Source organism: Blennius ocellaris (genome assembly GCF_963422515.1).
Source record: "Blennius ocellaris genome assembly, chromosome: 15".
Classification (NCBI taxonomy): Eukaryota; Metazoa; Chordata; class Actinopteri; order Blenniiformes; family Blenniidae; genus Blennius; species Blennius ocellaris.
Genome location: NC_137664.1, coordinates 956646 through 976161, shown reverse-complemented (window position 1 = coordinate 976161; position 19516 = coordinate 956646). Strand labels below are relative to the sequence as shown.

General features: G+C 44.3%; 1 protein-coding gene across 2 annotated transcripts in view; it reads left to right on the top strand.

Moving 5' to 3' along the window:
- Positions 1-17722, top strand: part of LOC308140139 (nipped-B-like protein B) — a 51399-nt gene extending 33677 nt beyond the window's left edge. For both annotated transcript variants that reach the window (XM_080509819.1, XM_080509818.1), the window contains exons 24-47: positions 26-169; positions 1341-1427; positions 1570-1784; positions 3283-3385; positions 3490-3588; positions 3714-3860; positions 5158-5292; positions 5379-5477; positions 5564-5617; positions 5793-5901; positions 6004-6140; positions 7184-7324; positions 7405-7498; positions 8509-8663; positions 8753-8843; positions 8948-9121; positions 11119-11309; positions 11390-11497; positions 12659-12859; positions 12964-13110; positions 14117-14508; positions 14576-14750; positions 15294-15485; positions 17033-17722. In XM_080509819.1, coding sequence (XP_080365945.1) covers positions 26-169; positions 1341-1427; positions 1570-1784; positions 3283-3385; positions 3490-3588; positions 3714-3860; positions 5158-5292; positions 5379-5477; positions 5564-5617; positions 5793-5901; positions 6004-6140; positions 7184-7324; positions 7405-7498; positions 8509-8663; positions 8753-8843; positions 8948-9121; positions 11119-11309; positions 11390-11497; positions 12659-12859; positions 12964-13110; positions 14117-14508; positions 14576-14750; positions 15294-15485; positions 17033-17386 — 3744 coding nt within the window. In that variant the 3' untranslated portion in view covers positions 17387-17722. The remainder of the gene's footprint in view (positions 1-25; positions 170-1340; positions 1428-1569; positions 1785-3282; positions 3386-3489; positions 3589-3713; positions 3861-5157; positions 5293-5378; positions 5478-5563; positions 5618-5792; positions 5902-6003; positions 6141-7183; positions 7325-7404; positions 7499-8508; positions 8664-8752; positions 8844-8947; positions 9122-11118; positions 11310-11389; positions 11498-12658; positions 12860-12963; positions 13111-14116; positions 14509-14575; positions 14751-15293; positions 15486-17032) is intronic.
- The last annotated feature ends 1794 nt before the right edge of the window (positions 17723-19516 follow it).

Sequence of the window (19516 nt, the reverse complement as noted above, 5' to 3'; positions counted from 1 at the left end):
CCCCCACTGTGTCCCGCCGCTCCAGGTGCACCAGTTCAGCAACAAGCAGACGGAGATGGCCCTCAGGGTGGCGTCGCTCGACTACCTGGGCACCGTCGCCTCGCGGCTGAGGAAAGAGGCCGTCACCAGCAAGATGGACCAGAAGGCCATTGACCGCATCCTCAGAGAGGTGGAGCCACGGCTGGACGCCGGCCTTTACACGGCGACGTTTTTATAGTCGGAAATGAAACGGCGACGGCGTTTGAAAGCCGCTGAAAACGGAACTTTTTTGAATTTGAATTGAAAATATATTCTGGAAATTCAAACAAAAAACAAAGAAAATGACCTAAAAACACACAAAACGAGTAAACATAGCGAGCCAAAAGTAAGTAATTAAGTAACAAGTAATTTTTTTGAAAACACTCGGACTCCCGTCTCCATGGGAACGGGGAAAAATGCAACTTTTTGAAATGCTGCTACTGCACACACACACACACCGCATGCTGTGTAAATATCTCTCCTCCAGCCGCTAAGATCAAATCAGTGTTTGTTTTAAACATTTTTACCGTTTTTAACATTTTTTATGTTCTTGAATACGCCTTAAAAAAAATTGCATTGCATTTTATTGTAAATTTCCTTAAAATCTGCATTTTATCGGAATAGGAACAGAAAACACAAGATTCATCTTCTCTCTGTTCCTTTTTCTTCATGTATGGATGACAAATATATATATATATTGTGAAATGGCATGACGTAACATGGACAAATAAATAAATAAACTTTCAAACTCAGAATTCTGACTTTTAAAACTCAGAATTCTCACTTTTAAACTCAGAATTCTCACTTTCAAACTCAGAATTCTGACTTTTAAACTCAGAATTCTGACTTTTAAACTCGGAATTCTCATGTTCAAACTCAGAATTCTACGTTTAAAAGCCAGAATTCTGAGTTTTAAACTCAGAATTCTGACTTTCAAACTCAGAATTCTCACTTTCAAACTCAGAATTCTCACTTTCAAACTCAGAATTCTGACTTTTAAACGTAGAATTCCTTTAAATTTTGCGTTTGGAAATCTGCACTCTAACCGTTGTGTTCTGTTGGATCAGATTTCCAGGTCTCAAATCGTTTTCCATTTCGCCTCGTCAAAGACATTTTAACCTCAATGGGTTTTATTTCCCTGGTGAATTAAATGTTATTAGAATCTCCTCCCACTAGGGGCCCAACACACTTCATTTACATACACGGGTTTCCGCCGTCTCTGTGCAAACGCACATTTTTCCAAACGTCGCCATGTAAACGCTAAAGTTTTCTGAGTCAAAACGAAGGAAAGTGAGACGCCTGGTGTGTTTCCCTCTGGACAGACGGACGGCGGCGACGAGACGCAGCAGCTCCAGAAGACTCTGCTGGACTTCCTGGAGGACAACATGGACACGGACTCGGCGTTGGTGGTGAGTCGGCCGCCGACGTGCTGAGTTGACGTATTGCATAAGACGACGACGGCCATCGGCTACATCGGCTACATGCTGTGAACAGGAAGTACGGTCGTACCTCTTACGTTCTCCTCACTTCCGGGTGCATCTGGTGTCTCAGTTCGCCAGGAAGTTCTACATCGCCCAGTGGTACAGGGACACGGCCAGCGAGGCGGAGAAGGCCATCAAGTCCCAGAACGAGAGCGACGAGGACCTGAAGGGCCTCTACCCCTCCAGGGAGATGGACTCCACGGGCGAGATCATGCAGAAGGCCGAGGCGCGCAAGAAGTTCCTGCGCAGGGCCATGAAGGCCTCGGCCAACCTCGGTTCCGTCAGGTAAAAAAAAAAAAAACCCGTTTCTTTTTTTGGAACTTTATTTATTTATTTTTTTAATAATAAACGTGAACATGCGAAATCACGTTACAGAACCTTCCTCGACAGCAAGACAGCATATACATGACAGTGTAAGAAAAATAACAATAACTAGATGATCTGCATTTCCCGCGGCAAATGCATGATAGTGTGAATGCTGCTGGCAAACTGTAATGCACAATTTTCAAAAAATTGCACGATTTTCAAAAAATTGCACGATTTTTAAAAAGTTACACAATTTTCAAAAAATTGCACCATTTTCAAAAAATTGCACCATTTTCAAAATGTTGCACGATTTTCCAAAAATTGGCACGATTTTCAAAATAAATTGTATGATTTTCAAAAAGTTTCCAAAAGTTGAAATAGTTGAAAAAGTTTAAAAAGTGTCAAACAGTTGAAAAAGTTGGAAAAGTTTAAAAGTGGAAAAAGTTGAAAAGTTAAAAACGTTTCAAAAAGTTGAATAAGTTTCAAAAAGTTGAATCAGTTGAAAAAGTTGGAAAAACTGTCAAACAGTTGAAAAAGTAGAAAAAAGTAGAAAAAGTGTCACTTGAAAATGTTACAAGTTGAAAAAGTGTCAAAAAGTTGCACAAGTTTCAAAAAGTTGAAATACTTGCAACAGTTGAAAAAGTTGAACAGTTTAAAAGTAGAATGGTTGAAATCAGTGAAGATTTGAAGAAGTTATAGCGAGGTAAAAAAATGTGTCCATCCGTTAACATTGGAAAAAAGTTGCACATAAGTTGAAATATTTCTAAAAGTTGACGAGATTTCAAAAAGCTAGAACATAGCCGGAAAGTCCCAAAAAAGCTGCACGATTTGATATTTGAATGGTGACGAACGGGTGAAGATTGCCAGAGTTTTAGCGATTCGAAAACCGTCCAGAATAAACAGAAACAGAATCTCCAGAGTGTGAATGTCTTGCAGTCACACTAATAGTACCATGACAACAGAACCGATATGAGACAAATACATAAAGAGACGGGCAGTTAAGACTTTACCGTGTCGTGAAGTTGACCATTCAGTTCGACAGGTATTTTTCTATAGGGAACCATTTTCTCATGAAGGTCTCAGACTTCATCTGTAGTTTTGTCGTTAAAGCCTCCGTTCCATACGCCTCTCTCACTTTGTGTTTCCACTGCTGGTGGCTGAATTCCTCCACTTTATTCTCTCCATCTTCCATGCAGTCATCAATAGTATATGTAGCAGGTGCTTTTGATTTTTTCGTAAACTTGTTCTCGGGAGTCAAATCAAGAAGAAACTGGCCTGGGGTGTTCGGTACCTCGACTCCCAGAACCTTCTCTACCTCTATCTTCTTCACGCTCCTCCAGGAAGGAGTCAGAATTGGGCGATCCCAGAATATATGTGAATCTCTCCGCATGGGTGTTTGACTTTGTGGCGTGAAACTCACCCCCCCCCCCCCCCCCCCCCCCCCCCCCCTTCCCCCCTCCTGGACGTCTTGTTTCAGGACCCACCCCGACTCCGTGGACTACGAGGACTCCTGTCTGATCGTCCGGTATCTGGCCTCCATGAGGCCGTTTGCACAGAGCTTCGATATTTATCTCTCGCAGGTGAGACGGTCGATCGACTCCCTCCCCCCTCCCCCCCTCAGTAGACGGAGGGAACCGTACAGGTCCAGGCTGATTCTCCTCCTCCTTCTTGTCTTGGCGTGTAGATCCTGAGGGTGCTGGGCGAGAGCGCCATCGCCGTCCGGACCAAAGCCATGAAGTGTCTGTCCGAGGTCGTGGCCGTGGATCCAAGTATTCTGGCTCGGGTCGGTCGTCGAGGCGTCATTTCTGATTTGCTGTCTGGAGTCACTTTTTATGAGTCAGTTTTACACCGACAGGACGACCCGGTCCTGACGTTCCCCCCCCCCCTGTGTGTGTGTGTGTTGGTCAGGTGGACATGCAGCGCGGCGTCCACTGCCGCCTCATGGACAACTCCACCAGCGTGCGGGAGGCGGCCGTGGAGCTGCTGGGACGCTTCGTCCTCAGCAGGCCGGAGCTCATCGAGCAGTACTACGACATGCTGATCGAGAGGATCCTGGTACGTCCCTGGAACCCACCGTCCCGTCCCGTCCCGTCCCGTCCCGTCCCGTCCCGTCCCGTCCCGTCCCGTCCCGTCCCGTCCCGTCCCTCACCGCTGCTTCCGTCACTTCAACCTTTAATGCTCAAAGAGCCACCTGGTCCCGTTTCCCCACTGAACACATTTTATTTTGACAGTCCCACAGGAAGACCATGCCAGGACGACACGACACACAAAACCTCCTTCACTGCTGGTTGACGACTTACAACTAATAAACTAAGCTACATGAACTAAGCAACAAAAACACAATTATTAGCAACACTACAAACCTAACATAACCCCCAATAATTACATTTAAAACGCCACAAACAGAAACTCCCATAATGCATTGCAGCTCTCAGCTCCTTTATCACTACACATTATTAAAATGGAAGATAAATGTGGGAGATGTGGATTGTTAGAACCATGAGTGTGATGGTGTGTCTTTAATGTCCTGTAGTTGTTGTGGAATTCACTAGAATGTTCCGTCACTCTCAACAAGTCTGTAATGAACCTCCTGGAACTGTGGGCTTTTACTGTGAAAGGTACAGGAAGCTCCCAGCTTCAGACACCAGTTGAGCCGCTGTCATGACCTGCAGCTGCGATTCTACGTTCTTCATGCCATTATTGTTGTAATTTATTGACGTCACATCGCTGCGTCGTTCACGACCCTACATTTTACCACTCTTTGTAGCGGGACTGCGCTCTGGGTGGCCTTGCCTCCTTACGTCCCTCTCTGGGTGGCTTTGCCTCCTTACGTCCCTCCGGGATGAACTGCAGTGGGACGGAGGCTCCAGGAGGAACCAAAGAGTTGCCGACCCCTGGTTTAAAAACAGGAAATAATAATAATAATAATAATAATAATTACCAACATGCTGATCTCCCCGATGAAAACATGAATGTTCAGTGAAAATTCAGCCTCAACTTTGGCAAAGTTTGGCCAAAAAGTTCACCTCAAGCACCAAAGGTCACCTCAGGTGAAGCCAAGGATTTTTATCTCACAGTGCCCCCTAGTGTCCAAACGGTGAACAGCAGGGATTGGAAGTGCAGAAATGCTTTTTAATGTCAAGCTTTTTCACAGTGTTTATATCAAAATGCACAAGTTGTACCACCTGGAGCATTTACCTACGCCAGGAAGGAATTCTATAATACGAAGGAGACGCATTTTTATGGAAGCAAATTAATCAGAAAGACCAAAGAGTTTCAAAAACAGCCACACATTCAGTCAAATCAGTCACAAAGTGACAGAGAATGTTATTTTCTCTGTGTGTCTCCACAGGACACGGGCATCAGTGTGAGAAAACGGGTCATTAAGATTTTGCGGGACATTTGCCTGGAGCTGCCCGACTTCCACAAGGTCACCGAGATGTGCGTCAAGATGATCCGGAGGGTCAACGACGAGGAGGGCATCAAGGTTTCTGTTCATTTTTCTTTTCCCTAAACGCCCCCCGCAGCCGGAGCTTCGCGTTCGATTGAAACATTGAATCTTTTGGATTCCAGAAACTGGTGAACGAGACCTTCCAGAAGCTCTGGTTCTCCCCGACGCCCAGCCACGACAAGGACGCCATGACGAGGAAGATCCTGAACATCACCGACGTGGTCGGTGGCAGTTTGTGTGAACTTTGTGCAACTTTCCCCCTTTTTCTTCTTCAGCCCACTGAAATCTCGCTCCGCTTTCCCCTCAGGTGTTGGCGTGTAAAGATTCCGGCTACGACTGGTTTGAGCAGCTTCTTCAAAATGTGAGTTTTTTCCTCATCTCGGTACTTTATTCTTAGCTCTTTATCAATCCACCGAACAGCTTTGATCAGCTTTGATGTCGGGACTTTATCATCCATCCACCGAACAGCTTTGATGTCGGGACTTTATCATCAATCCAACGAACAGCTTTGATGTGTTTTTATTTGTTTTTTTTAGCTGCTTAAGTCAGAACAAGACGCTTCATACAAGCCTGCTAAGAAAGCGTGTGTTCAGCTGGTGGACAATCTAGTGGAACACATATTAAAGTACGAGGAATCGCTTGCAGGTACGACTGTTTCCTTTTTCAGTTTTTTTTAAAGTTGCATATTTGATCATGAAAGTCTCATTCCGTGAGATCCTGCGGTGACGCGTTGTGCTCGTGCTCCAGGTTGTGAAGACAAAGGGGTGAACTCGGGCCGCCTGGTGGCGTGCATCAACACGCTCTACCTGTTCAGTAAGATCCGACCGCAGCTGATGGTCAAACACGCCATGACGATGCAGCCCTACCTCACCACCAAGTGCAACGTGAGTTTACTCCTCTCAAGTTTGTGGCCCAGGGCCTGCACTCAATTGTTGTGCGTGGCAATGGGGCCATCTAGTGGCGGCCACGTGCAAACGCAAGTTTCTTCCCGGAACTCCATTCACACGCTGCTTTGTATGGAAGTAAAACTGTGCCATCAGATTCTGAATTCGAATTTCTAACTCAGAATTTTTTTTACCATCGAAATCAGACTTTGAATTTTAAAACCTGTCCAATTTCAAGCACGTATCTTTTTTTTGCTTCTGATTTTTTTTTTCAACATCTAAAAATATTCAATGTGTCTAAAAATTCAGCTGCAAAAATATTCAGCTGAATTTTTTTTTTGCGGTTCCATTTTTTGCAGCTGAATTTTTTTTTACGGCAGCATTTTTTTGCAGCTGAATTTTTTTTGCGGTTGAATTTTTTTTTTGCAGCTGAATTTTTTTACAGCTGAATTTTTTTGCGGCTGAATTTTTTTCGCAGATGCATTTTTTTTTTCGTAGCTGAATTTTTTTTTTGCGGTTCCATTTTTTGCAGCTGAATTTTTTTTTACGGCGGAATTTTTTTTGCAGTTGAATTTTTTTTTTGCAGCTGAATTTTTTTACAGCTGAATTTTTTTTGCGGTTGAATTTTTTTTTTGCGACTGAATTTCTTTTGCAGCGGAATTTTTCGCAGCTGAATTTGTTTTTACGGCTGAATTTTTTTGCAGCTGAATTTTTTTGCAGCAAAATTTTTAGACACATTGAATTTTTACACACTGAATATTTTTAGATGTTGAAAAAAAAAATCAGAAGCAAAAAAAAAGATACGTACTTGAAATTCGACCGCTTTTAAAATTCAAACTCTGATTTCGATGGTTAAAAAAAAATTCTGAGTTAGAAATTCGAATTCAGAATCTGACGGCACAGTTTTGCTTCCATACTGCCGTCGTGGTTTGGCACCGAGACCCTCTCGTGCTTAAACTCCCCCTTCGCAGGTGTGAATGTGTTTAATTAGCAGATCAGCTACTTGTGAACGTGTGATAATTCTGCCCGTGCTGCGGTTTCAGACTCAGAACGACTTCATGGTGATCTGCAACGTGGCCAAGATCCTGGAGCTGGCGGTGCCCCTGATGGACCAGCCCAGCGAGACCTTCCTCACCACATTGGAAGAAGACCTGATGAAGCTCATCATCAAATACGGCATGACGGTAGGGCGCATTCGCAAACTCGCGTGTCTCCACCGAGAGCACCGCGGTTACGTGAACGGCTCCCGGCGTTGTGTCTGCAGGTGGTCCAGCACTGCGTCAGCTGCCTCGGGGCCGTGGTGAACAAGGTCACTCACAACTACAAGTTCGTCTGGGCTTGTTTCAATCGGTACTACGGTAAGCGTCCGACAGTCCGCTGAGTGCAGAACACGGAATCTAAAGTCTCGCGTTTCGGCAGCACGCGTCACTTTAATCACTGTAAATATTGTAAACGAGGTCTGAGGCGGTTTCACCAGGAGGCGCCGCCTCCCGGAGGAGGCTTCACCCTTTAAACCAGGGGCGTCAAACTCAGTTTAGTTGAGGGGCCTCATCCACCCTGATCTCAAGGTTCAAGGTTCAAGGTGTTTTATTTGTCATTTCAACAGTAGAAGCCAGGTTTCACAGTGTAATGGAATTCTTACTTTGCCGTCTACCCCGGAGCCGACATACATAAATAAATAAGTATATACACAAGAAAATAGAATAAAATAATATAATATAATATAATAAAATAGCATAGCATAGCATAGCATAACATAACATAACATAACATAACATAACATAACATAACATAACATAACATAGCATAGCATAGCATAGCATAGCATAGCATAGCATAGCATAGCATAGCATAGCAAAATATTAGTCATCTGACCTCTGGAGGCCGAACAAGTCAAACGTAACACGTTAAACTGCAGATATGGACAAATATCAAAGTCTTTCCTTCTTTTGATCCTTTTGATCTGCAAGAATTTGCCAGTCTATTCTGAAATTGACACATTAAAGTTAATCAGATATTATTATATTTGCAAAAAAACCCCAAAAAAACAATATCTGCATCTGGATATCATCTTTTTATTCAGGATTAAAACAATTTGTCATCTGGAAATCTTTTATGAGTTTACGTGTCTAAAGTATCACTTCACATAAATTGGACACCTTTATTGTGAAAGGTGTTGCGTCATGTGACCTCCCACAGATTGCATTAATAAATTCTGACCAAAGCGCAGTTTTGAATGTCATTTTTTGCCAATCTAGTGTTTTTCGATCAGCCTCTGTCAGTTTTCATATTTATACTTTAAAAAAAAAAAAAAAAAAATCCCATGGCGGGCCGGATTACATCCTGTGGCTGCTTCCCCCCCCCCCAGGAGCTCTGGCGAAGCTGAAGACGCAGCACCAGGAGGACTCCGGCAGCTCCACGCTGGCCGCCAACAAACCCACGCTCCTGCGCTCGCTGTTCACCGTGGGGGCGCTGTGCCGCCACTTTGACTTTGACCAGGAGGAGTTCAAGGGCGCCAACAAGGTGATGCTGCAGCTTTTTTCGCCCCCAATGCAGCTTTTTCCGCCTTTCGCCCCCCCCCCTCGGCTGACTCCTCCCACCTTGTGTCTCAGATCGTCATCAAGGACAAGGTCCTGGAGCTCCTGCTGTACTTCACCGCTCACGAGGACGAGGAGGTGCAGATCAAGGCCATCATCGGACTCGGTACGCCGACTCGACACGTTTGTCCGGCGACGCGTCGTCGTCGCTCGCGAGCTCCTCTGACCTCCGCTTCTCCCCCCCCCCCCCCTCCCCCCCTCCTCCGAAAGGCTTCCAGTTCATCATGCACCCGGAGCTCATGTTCGTGCAGGACGTGAAGGTCCTGTACAACAGCATCCTGTCGGACGAGGGCAGCCTCGTCAGCCTGAAGATCCAGGTGCTGAAGAACCTGCAGACGTACCTGCAGGAGGAGGACTCCCGCATGCAGGAGGCCGACCGGGAATGTGAGTTTTAGCCTACCAGTTCCTACACTCGTCCACACGCGGGGTCAAAAATGACCCCCCCAATTCAAATCAATGCGTTTTTGGCAATATACTGGGTTGTTATTCTTCAAAACCTTTAAAACAAAGAGTTGCAATATTTTCATATTCCAGGTATTCCTCAGAAAACGTGTTTGTGACATGAGGCCATTTGTGTTTTTATTTATTTTTTCATTAATTTTAAGACATTGCAGTTTTGCATCGTGACCCCACTGTTCCTTCCACAAGCAGTTCCTATAGAATCTTCTATGAAACTTTAATTCTTAGCAACTCTGACTGTCCAACTTACACGTGATGTCATCTAATGCAACTCTGACTGTCCCACTTACACGTGTGATGTCATCTCACACATTGATGCAACTTTGACTGTCAATACTGTCCAACATCACACGTGTAAGTGGGACAGTCAGAGTTGCATCAGATGACATCACACGTGTAAGTGGGACAGTCAGAGTTGCATTAGATGACATCACATGTAAGTTGGACTGTCAGAGTTGCATTAGATGACATCACACATGTAAGTGGGACAGTCAGAGTTGCATCAGATGACATCACACGTGTAAGTGGGACAGTCAGAGTTGCATTAGATGACATCACACGCGTAAGTTGGACAGTCAGAGTTGCATTAGATGACATCACACGTGTAAGTTGGACTGTCAGAGTTGCATTAGATGACATCACACGTGTAAGTGGGACAGTCAGAGTTGCATTAGATGACATCACATGTAAGTTGGACTGTCAGAGTTGCATTAGATGACATCACACGTGTAAGTTGGACAGTCAGAGTTGCATTAGATGACATCACATGTAAGTTGGACTGTCAGAGTTGCATTAGATGACATCACACGTGTAAGTTGGACTGTCAGAGTTGTATCAGATGACATCACACATGTAAGTTGGACTGTCAGAGTTGCATCAGATGACATCACACGTGTAAGTTGGACTGTCAGAGTTGCATTAGATGACATCACACGTGTAAGTTGGACAGTCAGAGTTGCATTAGATGACATCACATGTAAGTTGGACTGTCAGAGTTGCATTAGATGACATCACACGTGTAAGTTGGACAGTCAGAGTTGTATCAGATGACATCACACATGTAAGTTGGACTGTCAGAGTTGCATCAGATGACATCACACGTGTAAGTTGGACTGTCAGAGTTGCATTAGATGACATCACACGTGTAAGTTGGACAGTCAGAGTTGCATTAGATGACATCACACGTGTAAGTTGGACAGTCAGAGTTGTATCAGATGACATCACACGTGTAAGTTGGACTGTCAGAGTTGCATCAGATGACATCACACGTGTAAGTGGGACAGTCAGAGTTGCATTAGATGACATCACACGTGTAAGTGGGACAGTCAGAGTTGCATTAGATGACATCACACGTGTAAGTTGGACAGTCAGAGTTGCATCAGATGACATCACACGTGTAAGTGGGACAGTCAGAGTTGCATTAGATGACATCACACGTGTAAGTGGGACAGTCAGAGTTGCATTAGATGACATCACACGTGTAAGTGGGACAGTCAGAGTTGCATTAGATGACATCACACGTGTAAGTGGGACAGTCAGAGTTGCATTAGATGACATCACACGTGTAAGTTGGACAGTCAGAGTTGCATTAGATGACATCACACGTGTAAGTTGGACTGTCAGAGTTGCATTAGATGACATCACACGTGTAAGTTGGACAGTCAGAGTTGCATTAGATGACATCACACGTGTAAGTGGGACAGTCAGAGTTGCATTAGATGACATCACACGTGTAAGTTGGACAGTCAGAGTTGCATTAGATGACATCACACGTGTAAGTGGGACAGTCAGAGTTGCTAAGAATTAAAGTTTCCTAGAAGATTCCATCAGAACTGCTTGGGGTCATTCTTGACCCCACGTGCACATCAAAGGATGAAGGAAACCCTACGGCCTGACCGTCTTTCCTGTTTCCAATCGATCAGGGAAGACGAAGGCCAAGCAGGAGGACCTGAAGGAGATGGGCGACATCTCGTCCGGCATGAGCAGCTCCATCATGCAGATCTACCTGAAGCAGGTGCTGGAGTCCTTCTTCAACTCCCAGTCCACCGTCCGCCACTTCGCCCTCAGCGTCATCACCCTGACGCTCAGCCAGGGCCTCATCCACCCCGTGCAGGTGAGTCACAGTCCGTCGGTCCGTCTCCCCGAGCAGGCCGCGCCTCGGGAATACTTCCAACGTCTGTTTTACTTCCTCAGTGCGTGCCCTACCTGATCTCCATGGGAACCGACCCGGAGCCGACCATGAAGAACAAGGCCGATCAGCAGCTGGTGGAGATCGACAAGAAATATTCGGGCTTCATTCATGTGAGTGAAGCTCGACGTTGTCGAATACTGATCGTCCGTTCGTCCGCGGCTGGATGGTTCACAAGTTTGAATGCAGAAACATGTTAGGGCAGAGTTTTTCAACAAGTGTTTCCGCGAGATCTGGTCAGGTGTGCCGTGGGAAATTATCCAATTTCACATTTTTTTCGAAAAAAAGATTTGCTCTCAGAGTCGCTATCAGAGCAGTGTGCAGAGTAATCATGTATAAATACTGTGGCGAGCGCCGCGGAAGAATTGATCTGAGTTGGGATTCTTTCCTGCCAGCTGATCACCAGAGGCTTTTATTTTGACATGAACACACGCAACCGGAACTTCATAACAGGATGAGACTCCACACGACACGTTTCTCCCTCCTGGTTGATCACCAACATCCAACAAACCAAACTAGACGAGATAATGAACGATCTGAACCGAGGAACAAAAACACAACACAACAACCCCGACAATAACCCTCCATAACCTCCAGCTACACATCACCTGAACTCCCATCATGCACTGCAGCGACCAACTCCCTGATCGCTAGCAATACTCTTCACCACTAGAGGGCAGCACAGAACTTTGCCGGTGAAATGTAAAGTGACAGACGTCAGTGTGGTTCATCTCCACCTCCTGCTACCATCTTGGATCAAAGTACTGTGTCAGTGACAGTGATGGAGAAGTTTTTGAAAACCAGGATCTCAGCTCTTCATCCATCAGGTCCAGGTTTCACACTGACGGAGTCACTATTAAAAAAAGTCCTTGCTTTCTGGATTTACTGGATTCCTGTTGATAAAACTTTGATGAGAAAGACTTTATATTGTTAATAGAGGCTACAGAGTTGAACATTTTAACATTTTCGGGTGGAGGTGTGACTCCAGAGTTTTCCAAACAAAAAAGTGTGTCTCGGCTCAAAAAGGTTGAAAAACACTGGAGTAGAGAACCTCAGAACTGAAGCACTTTGGGAAACGGCTTCATGTTGTTTGAGCCTCGGAGACAGATTTAGATGTTCTTCCCACTTGTGTCCATTTCCTTCACCATCGTCAGCCTCCGATGTTTGGTTGTTGGTTCCTTTACTCCAGATTCTCCTGATCGTTTGTTTATTTGTCGTCGTGTCTTAATATTTAATCCGCGTAAACAACAACAGTTTCTCCGTCGACTCCCCAGATGAAGGCCGTCGCCGGGCTGAAGATGTCGTATCAGGTGCAGCAGGCCATCAACGCGTCCAAAAACACGGCGGTCCGCGGCTATCGCCACGACGACAGCGACGCCGCCCTGTGCGCCCACCTCTACACCATGGTCCGGGGGAACCGGCAGCACCGGCGGGCCTTCCTCATCTCCCTGCTCAACCTGTTCGACGACAGCTCGGTGAGTTTTTTTTTCCCCCTCGGCCCGGCGGTCCCCACGCTCGCCGCACGCTCGCCGCGCCACGCTCCCAACGGCTGTGCTTCTTTTACCCTGCGTCCCTGCAGAAGGCGGAGGTGAACATGCTGCTGTTCATCGCCGACAACCTGGCCTGCTTCCCCTTCCAGACGCAGGAGGAGCCGCTCTTCATCATGCACCACATCGACATCACCCTGTCGGTGTCGGGCAGCAACCTGCTGCAGTCCTTCAAAGAGGTGACGGGATCTACACTTCTGACGATCACTTTGATCCTGATCCAGTTCGCCGTGTCATTCACATCAGGATTGAAGTAAAACCAGATTGGGGAGTACCACCTGAGATCTTCAGGTGGATGTGCTAGCTTTACGGCCTAGCATACCCGTTAGCATGCTAACAAACGTTGTCCGATTGAGCTGAAATTTGGTAGGTGGCCTAATGGGGGCGCTGCGGTCACGAATCACTAGCTAATTAGCTGGTTTTGAAGCCGTTTTTTCAAAATAAAAGTCGTGAAAAAAAGGTTGGTTTTTTTTTAACTTAAAAAAATATTATTAACCGTTCATAGCCACCCCCCCGACGGGCGGTCTTTCACGAGGTCCCGACCAATGCCGCTTGCAGCTTAAATTAAAAAAAAAAAAAAAAAATCATTCTTTGTTTATTTTTCATTTCATTTCATTTTTCATTTTATTATTTATTTCATTCATTTAAAACGACGCAACAGCAGCATTTCATATGAATGAAAAGGAGCAGAAAGAAGTCAAACTTATAACGTCTGCCCCTTATCAACACAAAAATCCTTTACAGTTCCAGTTCAGTTCATTCGGCCGTCACATGCAGCCGTTTCTTTCCAAAACATCAAACACAAAATAAAAATATCCTCCTTCGAGCCTCAAGTGTAATGTACGACTCCTTTTGTAGGCGTCGTAAGAAGGTCAATCTTTCCATCTCATGAATCTCCCTGATAACTTCCACCCAGTGATCTACTGTAGGCGGAGCTTAATGGCATTTAGTAGGTACTGGTATCGGTTGGGAAGTAGCTGAAGGTTCGTACTCGTGGCTTAATAATAAGCAGTCAACTCCAAAAAACGTTTAAGTGCAACTGTGTAAATGTATGAAGTGATTTTTTTTTTTAATCCTGATGCGACAGTCGATGAATGTTTCTGTCCCAGTGAGCCGCCTACAGGCTCTCGGGTCTGAAAAGTAAACTTTTTCTAAACTGCCGGAGTGGTTTTATCTCCCGTGCAGTGTTTACTGAAAGAACCGGTGCGGCACGAGAAGAAGGTGAAGACGAAAAAGAAGAAGAAGAAGAAGAAGAGGAAGAAGCAGCACTCCCACCGGCGGAAACGCGGCTCGGACGACGACGAGGACGAAGAGCGGAGCAGCAGCAGCAGCTCCAGCAGCTCCAGCAGCAGCGAGGATGAGGAGGAGGAGGAGGACGAAGAGGAGGAGGTGGTCCGCAGGAAGAAGAAGCCGTCGGCCTCGGATTGCGACTCGGAGGCGGAGGACGAGGACGCGGTGATGGACCGTCTGCCCGACAACAGCGTGCCGCTGCTGGACTTCGCCAGCGCGTCGCAGGGAATCCTGCTGCTGCTGGTGCTCAAGCAGCATCTGAAGAATCTGTACGGCTTCTCCGACAGGTGAGTGCCCGCTACACCCCCCCCCCTCCCCCACAACAACCCACTCAACACACGCCTCCGTTCGCAGCAAAATCCAGAAGTACTCGCCCACGGAGTCGGCCAAGGTGTACGACAAGGCGGTGAACAGGAAGTCCAAGGTGCACTTCAACCCCGGACAGACGCTGGACTACCTGAGGAGAGACCTGGCCAACACGGATCTCAGCTACGAGACCAAGAGGAACATCGTCAAGCAGTATTTGAACGTACGCGTCTTGATATTTCTAGATTTTGAAATGGAAGCTGGAAGCAGTACGGACCAGCTCAGGAATACACAAGTGTTCTAATATGTTGATTTAACACGTTTTACCTGCAATAATTTCTCTGCCGACGGAAAGGAACGTCCATTCTATCTCCTTTCTATGTTATTATACAAACTAGTTCCTTTCTACTCTGTTTCCTCCATAAACATAACAAAGTCACACTTAGTATTTCATATACAAGCACATACACACACACACATAATGTAAATAGTATTTGAGGCAGCACTTGTTTGTATTTCTTTTGTATATAGAATGTATTGTTCATTTTCACACATCTTTGGAATTGTTTACTGTTTTGTATTGTTTATCTGCACTACCTTAAATAAATAAAAAAATATATAAAATCCCCCCCCCAAAAAAGAAAGGAACATCCATGTTTGTACAACAGATAAAAAGCGTGGAGGTGTAAATGGATGTTTATCCGTCTGGCAGGTAAGATTCCCACCTGAAGTCCCTTTACTGACGTTGTGCCTCTGGTTTCTCCAGTTCAAGCTCCTGATGGAGCACCTGGACCGCGACGAGGAGGACGAGGAGGGCGAGGCCAACGCCAACGCCAGAAACAAAGCCATCAGCTCGCTGCTGCAGGTTCCCAAGTCGCGCAACCACAACCACAGTAATCACAACACGGCTCCGGCGGAGAGCGACGACGAGGACAGCGAAGACGAGGATCCTCCCGCGGTGAGGCCACGTCACGCCGACCAAAAAAAACGCCGTCGCGCAAATTCGTGCCGAGTTGGTAAAGTCGTCGTAATTCTGTCATTCAGAAAACACTGCAGCCTTTTTCTTCGTCGTCATTTGCTTTCCAGTGTGAAGAGAAATCAGTGGAGTTTGTGTTTCGTCCACGTTCCTCTGACTTTCTACAAGATGTTGAGCAGTAAATGTGGAGAAGAATGATTAATGTGCATGTAATAGTGAAAATGTATCAATAAAGTAGCATTAATACTGAAATAGTATCAATAAAATACAAACAATAGTTGAAAAGTATCAATAAAGTACCATTAATAGTTAAAAAGTATCAATAAACTACAAACAATAGTTGAAAAGTATCAATAAAGTAGCATTAATACATAAAAAGTATCAATAAACTACAAACAATAGTTGAAAAGTATCAATAAAGCAGCATTAATACTTAAAAGTATTAATAAAGTACAAACAATAGTTGAAAAGTGTCAAAGTAGCAGTAATACATAAAAAGTATCAATAAAGTAGCATTAATACTTAAAAAGTATCGATAAACTACAAACGATCGTTGAAAAGTATCAAAGTAGCATTAATACTTTAAAAGTATCAATAAAGTACAAATGATAGTTAAAGAAGCATGAATAGTTAAAAAGTATCAATAAAATACAAACAATAGTTGAAAAGTATCAAAGTAGCATTAATACTTAAAAAGTATCAATAAAGTACAAATGATAGTTAAAGAAGCATGAATAGTTAAAAAGTATCAATAAAATACAAACAATAGTTGAAAAGTATCAATAAAGTAGCATTAATACATAAAAAGTATCAATAAACTACAAACAATAGTTGAAAAGTATCAATAAAGCAGCATTAATACATAAAAAGTATCAATAAACTACAAACAATAGTTGAAAAGTATCAATAAAGCAGCATTAATACATAAAAAGTATCAATAAAGTACAAATGGTAGTTAAAGTGTCAATAAAATACAAACAATAGTTGAAAAGTATCAATAAAGCAGCATTAATACATAAAAAGTATCAATAAACTACAAACAATAGTTGAAAAGTATCAATAAAGCAGCATTAATACATAAAAAGTATCAATAAACTACAAACAATAGTTGAAAAGTATCAATAAAGCAGCATTAATACGTAAAAAGTATCAATAAACTACAAACAATAGTTGAAAAGTATCAATAAAGTAGCATTAATACATAAAAAGTATCAATAAACTACAAACAATAGTTGAAAAGTATCAATAAAGCAGCATTAATACATAAAAAGTATCAATAAAGTACAAATGGTAGTTAAAGTGTCAATAAAATACAAACAATAGTTGAAAAGTATCAATAAAGTAGCATTAATAGTGAAAAAGTATGAATGAAGCAACAATTAATTGGTTAATTGGTATAACTGCAGTTCCTGATCTGTCCTCTGGGGGCGCAGTGTTCCAGAGGGTTGTCAGAAAGAGACGTTTCCTCACCGAGTCTCCTCTGCTCTCCTCGCCCGCTGACCAAACTCTGCCGCCTTCATCCCCCACAGAGGAAGACGAGGAGGGGCGGCGACGGCGCGGAGGACTCGGCGGCGGCCGGCGAGGCGGTGGAGGCGATGGACGTGGTGGCCATCCGCTGCCCCAAGTACAAAGACAGACCTCAGATCGCCCGGGTGGTGCAGAAGACCCGGGGCGGCTACAGCATACACTGGATGACCGGCTCGTACTCCGGGGCCTGGGCCGTGGCCAAGAAGCGCGACGGCCGCAAGAAGGTGCCTTGGCTGGACAGCATCAAGGAGTCGGACATTATCTACAAGAAGATCTGCTTGACCAGCGCAAACAAGCTCTCCAACAAGGTGGCACAGACGTTACGGGCGCTTTACGCCGCCAAGGACGGGACCTAAGAGTAAATCCACTGAACACACACCCCTACACACACACACACACCTACACACACCTGGAACCCAGAGCTTGGAGAGAGAAGGCGACGCTCCTTTGAGAACCGGAGGCCCAGGCGGAGGAAGTATTGTGAAACACGAGAAGGAAATGTTTGGGGAAAACATTGTGTGGGAGTTCCTTCGCTGTTGTGCAGCAACTCGGTTGTTTGATTTTTACTCCCACTGTATTATAGTTTAACTAAGAAACATGTTTATATCTGAACATAATTCTGTATAAAACAAAGTGAATGTTGGAAATTAGTGTATTGATGATGTTCTTAATAAAGTGTTTTTGGAATTTAAAGTGTGGATTCGTTCCTTCTCTTGTTTACGGAGCCTCTTTGGTGACATATATATATACATATATGTTTTATTTTTTCCACTGAGCTTTCATTTTAAATCTTTATTCGAAAAATAATTAAACAAACAAGGCAAATTCCTTCAGGCTTCTTTTTCTTTTAGTTCTTTTTCTTTTTGTTCTGTGCCTCTTGGAGTCTGACTTTGTTAATTTTCACAATAAGAGCATCTCCAATCACGTCATCTAACCCTGGAAGACTCCAACTGCATTTTCTGCGCTTAAGAAAAATGCTAAACGTTCAAAATTCTCCGGCGGCCCTTCTCATCAGCAGTCCGTCGCTTTTAAAGCCTCAAAGCTAATTGTGTATAATCTCACTGGATCCAGTTTCACTCTATTTCCCTTCCGTAGCTCCGGATTCAACCTCTCGGCTGATTTTTAAAAACTAAATCAACCCAAATTGCAAAATAATATTGATGTTTATTGTGTCACTTTAGTCCATTGAAACTTCTTCTTGGCTCTTTTAAACCAAGTCTGAACCAATATGTGTCTTTATTACCTCATTAGAATGGATTTCACTGTAATAAGATGTTTGGCTAGCTATATTTATCCTATATTGTCGTCTAATTATGGAAAACAAAGTAATTTATTGCGTTATCGTGGAGTCAAATGTGCACAAAAGATCCAATTAACGACACGACGTACATTAACGAGCATTTCCAATATGATCTATCGCACAGAATCTGGCGGGAATCTTCTCTTCTCTACTTCCGGTCGTGTTTCCACCGCAGCACAGGGCCCTTAAACTACATTTCCCACGATGCACCGCGAACCACAACAAACGTGCCGAAGCAGCCAAACATTCCTCTCAATGAAGCCGGCATTTTAAATCTCACTGCGACATGAGGTGAGACACTTTCACGCGTTCACCGGCGCCTCACGCGTTCACGGGGCGTCCCGGCGACGCTCCGCCGGTCCGGGTCGGTCGTTTCGGGGCCTGAATTGGGGCGGAAATGTCGCCGGTTCGTCGCCGGCTAGCGTCGCTGTCATAGCGCCGCTAGCATGAAGCTAACCTCTAATATCGCTCGTCCCGTCGCGTTTTCCTGCTTTTTTTTTTTTTTTTATCGCGTTTATATGTGAATTATTCCGCTTTGTGTTGCGGTGACGTTGTAATAACAAGCCTAAAACAACAAAAAAAAAAAAAAACCGAGCCGCTCTTCTAAACGTGTGATTAAATGTTTTGGTTTCGGTGGAACTTGTAGTTTTTTTTACTGGTTAGCTTCGTTCTAGTCACTCTTTAGTCCCTTTAAAGCTTTAAAGTACTCTGATTACACCGAGTGGAGTACTGAGTACTGGCTGTGTTGACTACTCGATTTACTCTAAATCGATACGTTGACTGTTGATCAGGCTTTCGATTAATCGATCGGTGGTTTTGGTCTCGTTCTTTCCTCTAAACATTAGATTTTACTATAAACATCCAGGTGGTTTCTAGTTCTATTGAACTGTCGTGTAACGTTACGGGAACAAATCACTTTAATAGTCTGAATTATAGAAAATGTTTGGATTCCATCAAAATGTGGTCAAATTTGCATAAAAGGGTTTAGAGGTTTGAGTTTGAGTTTAAGGTTGCAGGTTCTCTTCCTCCATCCCTCCATCCCTCCTTCTCTCAGATTGCATGTTCTCTCCCTCCATCTCTCAGGTTGCTTGTTCTCTCCCTCCATCTCTCCATCTATCAGGTTGCTTGTTCTCTCCCTCCATCCCTCCGTCTCTCAGGTTGCTTGTTCTCTCCCTCCGTCTCTCAG